A 9,851-nucleotide genomic window follows, 5' to 3' on the forward strand; every position below is an offset into this window, starting at 1 on the left:
TAACTATAATTTCTTTTTTAAACATGTGTCTGAAAGTGGTGCAGTGATATTGAAAAATTTGGGTAGCAATTCTCTTAGTTTTTTACTTTTTTATTTTTTAAATTGGGGTTGTTTTACTTTTATTCAGTTGAAAAAGGAATTCAAAAAATACTATATATTTATCTTTTATCTTAAAAAAGGCTAAATTATAGGGGGAAAAAAAAGATGAACATGATGGGAAAAAAAAATCCTAAATTTTAGGAGTTTTATTTTTTAATTCAAAATGAAATTTGTTATTTGACATTTATGATTATTTCTAAGAGAAGTTGACCTTCATTAATGGAGGAATTTTTGAACCACATAAAAATCCAGTTCAAAGAGGAGAATCCTCTTATAGATAGTATAGATGTAGACTGGAAAAAAAAAAAAAAAAAAAAAAAAGGAACCAAATTTTTTTCATTTTATTGGTTAAAATAGGATGTTTTGAATTTGAGGAACCAATATTGAACAAAGTCATACTTGAGAAAATATAATTTACCTTCAAACTTCAAAGTAAAACAAACAATTTCATGCTAAGAACCTTTTAACATATCTTTGTGTTTCAAATCGAGACATTTAAGGTTTAAATTACCTATCATCGAGTTATCCAAAAAAATATATTCCTATTATAAGTGAGCGTTTGGATTGCGTTTTCTCCTCACATTCAGCGTTTGCATTTTATTAACTCTAAGACCCACGCTACAGTAAAACAAAATAAACATTGAGAAGTGCCAACTAAAACGCGTAGAAAAACAGTAATCCGCACTGTTCATGCACGTGGATTACACTGTGCAAGAGACATTGTGCACTGTTCATACAGGGGCGTAGCCAGAAATTTTTACATGAGGGGGCCGATTCGAAGTATTGATATAAAAAACATAAATTATAAGTCTATTGAATATGAAATTTCAATTTTGATATATTTTAAATATTAGTGAACATACAAAAACTATCTAGTTCACGATAGACATATACAAAAATATCCACACACAAAAAAAACAAAAATTAATAATAATCCTCAAACAAAAACAAAAATTAAACACACAAATATTGGTACACAACATAAACCAAACCATTTAACAACACCCACAACCACATGATATCAACTAATCAAAAATAGGTAATAAATCAAAACAATTTTACCTTAAAAACTTTGTTTTCACAAAGTGCAAAGATGGGTGTGGCCGGCTGTGTCGGTGTGGCAATGCCTACAATTGTGGATCTTCCCTTCAAGACTCATCACAAACAATCTTCCCATGCCTTCAATCATATATTTCTCTAAAAATTTATGAAAATATAAAGAGCATATGGATATTTAGGTGTAGATAGTTTAGAAAAAAAAAAAAAAAACTAAAAAGAGATGAAGATTCAGTGCTTCTGAAAGAGAAAAAAACTCACCAGGCAGTCACCAAGTTCCAAATACTGAAATTTGACAATAAAATATGCTAAGTGATTTGTTTTAGAAAGCAAAAAGAAAAAAAAAATTGGTCTTTTTTTTTTTTTCTTTCTTCGGACTGTGAGGACTGATGGTTGATGCTGAGTTTTGGGGCTGGTAGTGGAAATAGTGGGAAGTGAAAGTGTACCACAGAAGGGAAAAAAAATAAATAAATAAAAAGAAAGAAAAAGTAAAGGGATCCGGGTGGGTTTTTTGAGATTGATAGTGTAATTTTATTGTGAAGTGTTTAGATTTTGAGTATTTAAATGTAAGGTGGGCCACAATTTTGTTTTATTTAAGTATAAGAGAGGCCTAAAACTAAGGCCGTAAAGCTGGGAGAATAGTGGGCTGGGAGATATGGGGTGCCAAACTATCATCATTGGAGGGGCTATCAATTTTCCTACATCCTCTGAAGGACTTTTTTTTTATTTTTTGCAGGGGCCACGGCCCCTCACGGCAGTACGTGACTGCCCTGTGTTCATCTACTGTTCACGTACGATTCTATAACAATAATATAGACCCTACACTTCTTGGATACTCATCAAAAAAAATTCTTCTCAAATAATTCCCTCTCTCTCTCTCTCTCTCTCTCTCTCTCTGACAGACACCGATACTGAGTCACTGACCATTACATACCACATAATGCTTTCTTCCTCCTCAACTGCATTGGACTTTGTGAGTTCTAACTCTCTCTCTCTCTCTCTCTGTATTTACAGTCAATTTTGAGACTTTGTTCATATCAGTCTTTGCTTTTGGTCTTTGGTGCAGAGTTTTCATTTGGGTTTCTTCAGAAGACCAAGACTTTGTCATTCTCAGGTGGGTTCGTTACTTTTACTTTCAACTTTCACTGTAATGACTTATATTTGTTTGGTTGCAGAGAAAATGGAGGAAAAGTAGAGTTTTTAAATGAAATGTGTTTTCTTTTCCTCTTAAAAGTAGTGATGATGAAAAAGGTCATCCAGATTAAACTTTTTGTTTATTGTTTAATGTCATTTTAAATCTTCCGCTATGTTTTGTTTCTTTCAAAAAAAAAAAACATTTTGTAAATATAGTTTAATATCTCTGACATGGCATATAATTCTTATAAACATTATCTTCTTTTGGCACGAGAAACAGTATTTTCTTTCGCACCTTTATTCTTTCTCACAGTAATCTCTTTCTTTTTTTTTTTTTTTTTTTTTTCTCTATTTCTCTTCCACTTTGTAACACTGTTCTCTAATAAGATTTTTATTTGACAAAAATACAAAATTAACCCCTAACTTTTAAGGGGTGTTTGGGAAAATAGTTTGAGTTTTGTTATGTGAGTGTTTTTGATATACGTGTAGGTGAAAAAGAGTGTAAAAATATGTATAATATTGTTTAAAATGTGAAATGATGTATTAGAACTAATCTACCAAACACCCTCTTAGTCTTTTTTATTTTAGTTCTTTAACTTTCAGTTTTGTCATTTCAGTCCTCTAACTTTCAATTGTTATTTTCAATTGTTGTCAATTTGGTACTCTGTTAAACAGTTATGTCTTGCCATGAGCGGCTCTTCTTTTTTTATAAATTTCGAAATTAAAAGAAAGTTAAAAAAAAAACCGGATTTTTTTTTATAAATAACTATAAAAACTAAACTATATTATTAGTTAGCCAAGGTTTAAAACTAATTTGGTATATAACAAATCGAGTCCTTTGAACTCGATTTTGAAATGCTAAATCGAGTGCACTAAACTCGATTTCAACATCGTTTGTAGTTGATGTGGAAACTCGGTCCACGTAGGCATAGAACTCGAGTCCTACGGACTCAATTTCGTTTTGTTCATCATCTTCTACCTTCGTTCTTCTTTTTTTCTCCATTTTAGGTCTCGTTCTCTTCTTCCCTTCTTTCTCCATTTCAGGTCCTGTTCACCATCTTCTTCCCTTCTTCCAAGCCTCCAAAAATCCAAGCCAGTTCTTCCTTCTTCATCTAAATCCATTTCTCAAAATCCCAAACCCATTTTTCTCAAAATCCCAAATCCATTTCTGAAAATCCCAAACCCAAAACCCATGAACAAAACCAAATACAAAACCCAAAATAAATCAAACCCACTCTCCACTCCAACGTGTTCTTCTCCTCCACTAGAGTGGTGGCGAGAAACCTAGGTTTTGCATCATCTTCTCCACTTTGTCGCCTGAAGCTTTTGCCGCCTCTGGGTTGCTTTGTTATTGCTTCTCTGGTTTGCTCAAAACTAAATCAAGTTCTACGGACTCGATTTCTATTTTACAAAACTTGAGTCCTCTGGACTCGAGTTCTATGCCTACGTGGACCAAGTATCCACATCAGCTACAAACAATGTTGAAAGCAACTTCAAAGCAGTCGATTTAGCATTTCAAAATCGAGTCTTTTGTACTTGATTTGTTAGATACCAAAATAGTTTCAATCATTAGCTAATTAATAATATAGTTTTGATTTTATAGTTATTTTTTTAAAAAAAATCCCAAAAAAACCACTTCAAAACCATTTCATCAAAAATAAAAAATCACCAAAACCAAATTAACCAAAACCAAAGAGAGAGGATAGAATTGTCTTCGTCGGATGAGAGAGAGAAGCGCATGAGAGAGAGAGAGGGGCGCATATGTTTCAGAGATCGAAAGGGAAGAAAACAATGAAATGGGTTACATTGCTTAAGGATATCAAAGAGAAGGTCGGTTTAACTCAATCTCCATCGTCTGCTATTTCTTTTTCTTCGTCTCCATCGGCTGCATCGCCTTCGTCGTCGGCGGCGGCAAGAGCTGGTGGCGATGATCAGATAAGAAAAAGGGCAGGCTAATAAACCTGGGAGCTTGTCTGACCTAAAGAGCTGAAGACAAATTAAGCACAACAACAACAAGAGAAGAGGAAGAAAAAACTATCATATTTGATGTTTTTGATTCTTACTTTTGTTTAAGGATTTGATGTTTTTCTGCAATGTTCTAATCTCAAATCTTTTGGTGGGTGGGGTTTTTTTTTTTTTTGGGTTTGTTTTGTGAAATAACCCAAAATTTTAAAGTTGTAGTTTGGCTTTGATTTTTGGGATTTTTCTACATGGGTGTCAGATTATTAATCCTGCGGTTTTACTAGGTGGAAATTGGGAATCTTTGGTTTTTTTTTTTCTCTGTTGAGTTATGATAAAGATATTATTGTTTATGTTTCTCTCTTTGGTTTTGGTTAATTTGGATTTGATTTTTGATGAAATGATGTTTACTTTAGAGCTGCATTGCGTTGATTGTGTTGAATTTTCTGATGCGTTGGTTCTGAAATTTTTTTTTCTTTTAATTCCAAAATTTATTTATAAAATTAAAAAAAAAAAAAAAAAAAAAAAACCAAAGAGGCGTCGTTTTGGCTCAAGTAACAGCAAGACATAATTGGGGTTTAACAGAGTACCAAATTGACAACAATTGAAAGTTAAAGGACTGAAATGACAAAACTGAAAGTTAGAGAACTGTAATGAAAAAGACTAAAAGTTAGAGAGTCAGTTTTACATTTTATTTTTTCCCCTCAGAGATCAGTCAATAGTTCTATAACAATTTGACATTTTGGTATTTATCAAACTATTTGTACTAGATTATTTTGCCAATTAAACTATTTGGCTTATGTGGCATTTTGAACTATTTAAAATAGAGCTTATGGTTATTTTGAATTATGAGAAGTATGGTTTATATATATGAGCATGATGAGTGTTTGAGATCATGAAAGGTAGACGAATAATTTTGATTGTATTTGTTGTCAAAATTTTAGCTTGAAACTAAATTCATTCTTGGTTTTTTATTTATTTATATTGATTACATTAGGTGGATTTACACAATACACATGTTATACATGCTTTAAATTATACAAAAAATGTTATAAAAATTTGTGCATACCAAACACCAGAAAACTGTGCATACCAAACACCAGAAAACATTCTCCAGCTCATTTTCAAGATTATTACCAAACACTGAAAAATGAGATAATTTTCCAAAAAGTACTCTAAAAAATAACCATTTATCAAAAAACGTTAATGCGAAAACCAACAGAGTGTTCACTTTCTTTTGTTTTCTGAATTTAATGTTCTGAAACTGATATGTAGTTCTGTTCTTCTCTTTATTGTCTTGTTTGTGTCTGCTTTAATTTCCTTTTTTTGTTTTGTATTTTCTGTGATAATCGACCACCACCTTAACAAGTGAAATTTTATAACATTTTAAAGCTAAAGTGGAGATATGGTTTGGAATGAGAACCATCTGCAGTGATAATCTAAGTTAAGTTGATAGGAAAGAGTAATAATGCCAGTAACACAACAATAATAAAAAAATAAAAAAAATCAGTCTTTTTTCACAACTATTGAGATGGCAAGTTGTGATGGGAGTAACATCACTTTCGCATGAGCCTACACAAGTTTTATAAACATCAATCATAATATGCCAACTCAACAGTTATGAAATCCTCTATAATTTTTTTTTTTTAAAGGGAAAAAAAAATAAAGACTTCTGTGAAAAAAATTGTAAAATTTGTGTCCCTAGACTTATTGGATAGGAAAGAGATAGGAAAATGGTGAGTTTTAATAATTTAACCATTATTCTAACAAGATGAGGATAACATTTAAGTGGTTGTTATTAACGCATATGCATAATGTGAAGGATTTAGGCCTATATTGGATGTTATTTTGTTTCTCTTTTGCAATGCTTAGGGACAAATCTTCGATGTGGGTGGGAGCATTCAAGAGGACTGCGACCATATATTATTTCTACATCACATTTTTATGTTAATGTCTCCAAATTTTTGAAGGGTCAGGGGTTTATTCAAGATGATGGATTTGTACCTTTAGCACATGTAAAATGAAAATGGGTCCTTTATTATTCATGGTACAATCAAAAATGTCCTGAATAACTTTAGACCAAAAGTTTTGATTAATATCCCTTTCTTTGAGCATTAAATTTTGGTGATAATGCACTTTACAGTTTACACTCTCCAAGCTTGAGGTTGTTTTTAAATCAGTCCCTGAACTTTCAGAACTTGCAATTCCTTGACTATTACAACTGTGTCAATGTGCCTCTTCTGTTCTGGTCTGTCAAAATTTTACCATTAACCTGCCTAAATTTCCTATTTTCTGTTTAAAGCAACGTTATTTTTCTATGAGTTAATGGCAAGATTCTAACGGATGTTATGACAGAAGGGACACATTGAAATTGTTGTAATACTCAAGGGTGTAAATTGCAATTCATAGTTATGAGACCGACTAGAAGCAACCTCAAACTTAGAGAATAAAACTGTTAACTTAGAGGGTATAAATCAATGAGAATGTCGTCACCAAAAAATTAATATTTATCTAATTGAAGGTCGGTCTTACTATGATAGTTTTTATTACAAAAAAATAATAATTGCGAAAAAGGATAAGTTTCAGGCCAAAATTTTGGGATTATGAGAAGAATTTTTTTGTTAAGCATATATTTTAATTTTCGAAACATAGTTTTAGCAAAACCAACATTTTATGTTGAACAACTGAGAAGTCCCTGATTGATAATCAATAATTAAGTGTTACCACGAAGGGAAAAGGGGGGAAGAAAATTAATACAAATGATAAGAATAATTGTACAATTCAACTCTTCTTCTTGAAAGGGAAGATTTTTGTTCTTTTTATTTTTTTGATAAGTAAAAAGGGAAGAAAACTTAGGAATGATGGTTCTCATATCTTTGTTAGACTTCAATTTGGAGGATTTTTCAATCAGGATGCTTTTTTTTTTAACGACTGAGCCCATCCCATGTGTTGCAGTTTGTTTAACCTTAACAAAAGAATATTTTGTAATCTAATAGTTTTTCTAGAAGCTGCTTCCCCACTTACAGCTAGGCATCATAATGTTACGCAGGAAGGAAGCATCTCAAAGTCAGGGAATAAGCAGTCCAAGGGCACTTTTATAGCATACAACAACCCAGTCCCAAAGGAGAATCTTCTGATTTCCCACCCTCCAGTAGCCAAGCAAGATAGCCCACCTCCTGTGGTCAATGCATTGAAAGCTTTAGCTGAACAAAATGTTGCTACTTTTCACTTCCCTGGGCATAACAGAGGACGTGCTGCTCCATCTTCAATAACTCAGCTGATTGGTTCAAGACCATTTCATCATGATTTGACTGGGTTTCCAGAGCTTGGCGGCCTCATTTCTCCGGAGGGGTCAATTTTAGATGCACAAAGACTGGCAGCCAAACTCTTCGGATCATCAGAGACATGGTTTCTTGTTGGAGGTACCACTTGTGGAATTCAAGCAGCAATAATGGCTGCTTGTTCTCCTGGAGAATTTCTAATTCTTCCTCGTAATTCCCATATATCAGCTGTATCTGCCATGGTATTATCTGGTGCACGACCTAAGTACATCATACCCCAGTATGATTTTGATTGGCACATTGCTGGCGGTGTGACTTCATCACAGGCAAGTTCAGAACAATTATGTTCATGTTTCTAGCATGGCTTATGTTTGTTACATTTTGACCTGTAAAGGCAGCTTATTGCTGATAAGAAATTGGTGTTCTAATGTACTCTGGACAAGATTGTTAAAATGGTCCAGATAATTTTAATGCACACACAACCTCCTTGTAGTGACCCTCTCTCTCTCTCTCTCTCTCATTTAACAGTTTAACAGCCTTTTTGTTACCAAACTATATGCACATATGAATCAAGATGACTGTTTTTACAGGTAGAGCAAGCAATCAAGGAATTAGAGATGGAAGGTCAAAAGGCAGCAGCAGTTTTTGTCACTTCCCCTACTTATCACGGTATATGCAGCAACTTGACCGAGATTTGCCAGCTGTGTCATTCTCATGGAATTCCTGTGATTGTGGATGAGGCTCATGGGGCACATCTAGGATTCCATCCGCAGCTTCCTAACTCGGCCCTCCAGCAAGGAGCTGATCTGGCTGTACAGTCCACTCACAAGGTTCTATGCTCTCTTACACAGTCATCAATGCTACACATGTCAGGGAATATTGTAGATAGGGAAAGAATCTGTAGGTGTCTCCAAGCTCTTCAAAGCACCAGCCCAAGTTCTTTGCTTTTAGCATCTTTAGATGCAGCCAGAGCTCAATTAAGTGAAAGCCCTGACACTATATTCAACAAAGCAATGGAATCGGCCTTTGAAGCAAAATACTTTATCAAACAAATACGAGGCATTTCAGTGCTTGACTTGGCAAGCTTTTCTAACTTTCCAGCCATTGATCCTTTGCGACTGACTATTGGTTTTTCGCAGCTTGGTTTGTCTGGTTATGAAGCAGATGAGATCTTAAGTAGAAATCATGGGATCATCTGTGAACTTATAGGGACCCGATCACTTACTTTTGCGATTAACCTTGGAACTACTAGAGACCATATTCAGATACTTATATTAGGAATAGAGCATCTAGGAGCAACTTCTGCACCAATTCAAGGAAATAAAGGGAGGGTGGAGCATAGTGGTTGTACACCCTTTGCAGATATCAACATTAACATGACTCCTAGAGATGCCTTTTTTGCAAGTAAAAAGAAAGTGAGCATAGGAGAGAGCCTTGGGAAAGTTTGTGGGGAGCTTGTATGTCCATATCCACCAGCGATACCAGCTATGATCCCTGGTGAGGTTATTACAGAGAAAGCTTTGGACTATCTGCTGGATGTTAGAAGTAAGGGTGCTGCTATTACTGGAGCTTCTGATCCTTCTCTGTGTTCCATAGTAGTCTGTGATGTGTAGTTCATTCCTAGAGATAATAAGCATTGTATTTCAGCTGAAGGTTAGTAGCAAGGTGCATGAAATGGGAACGAGTGTAGCTTATATGTACACACCCACCGCAGATAACAGTGAAAATGATTCTTTTCTTCAATGTAATATTGGCCATGATTTTCACAGCATGATCCAAGATACTTGGCAAGAAATCAAACTAGAATATAGAAATGAAGTCTGTTTACAGAGCAACTTTGTTGCATGCGAAGTATTTGTTGCAACTTTTTTCTCTTACCCACAGATCGAAAACCATATATACAAACCCTCTTTAAAAGGAACAAAGAAATGAGAAAGAAGCTAGATTTGTGATCCAAAATTGCCAACTCAAACCCACAAACACAAAAAACCCAAATCCAAACCCAGGAATCCTTAAATCGAAAACCAAAATCATGAAAATGAGGAGTGGGTTTCTGTTTCTGGGTATATATTTATGCGTGGATAAACATGGTGAGTGAGTCTGAAGAGAAAGAAATAAAGAAAAAGAAAGAAAGACAAAACTAGGAAAAAAAAAAAAAAAAAACAAGAAGGAAGCCGTGGAGCTCAGTAGAAGAAGAAGAAAGAAAGAAAGAAAAAGAAAGAATTAAGAAGAAGAAGACAAAAAAGTTGGTGGTGGAGTGGGTATGAAGAAAAGAGAGAAGCAAAAAAAAAAAAAAAAAAAAAAAGGAGAAGCCGGTGGAGT

At 34.1% G+C, this 9,851-nt stretch overlaps 1 protein-coding gene across 1 annotated transcript; it reads left to right on the forward strand.

Annotated features, from left to right (window-relative positions):
* Nucleotides 1–1,787: 1,787 nt before the first annotated feature.
* Nucleotides 1,788–9,376, forward strand: LOC142642509 (uncharacterized). The gene is made up of 4 exons (XM_075816875.1): nucleotides 1,788–2,128; nucleotides 2,222–2,269; nucleotides 7,298–7,859; nucleotides 8,124–9,376. The coding sequence occupies exons 1-4, from the start codon at nucleotides 2,096–2,098 to the stop codon at nucleotides 9,140–9,142; spliced, it is 1,662 nt and encodes a 553-aa protein (XP_075672990.1). The 5' UTR covers nucleotides 1,788–2,095; the 3' UTR covers nucleotides 9,143–9,376.
* The last annotated feature ends 475 nt before the right edge of the window (nucleotides 9,377–9,851 follow it).

Source organism: Castanea sativa, chromosome 7 (assembly GCF_040712315.1).
Source record: "Castanea sativa cultivar Marrone di Chiusa Pesio chromosome 7, ASM4071231v1".
In the NCBI taxonomy this organism is placed as follows: domain Eukaryota; kingdom Viridiplantae; phylum Streptophyta; class Magnoliopsida; order Fagales; family Fagaceae; genus Castanea; species Castanea sativa.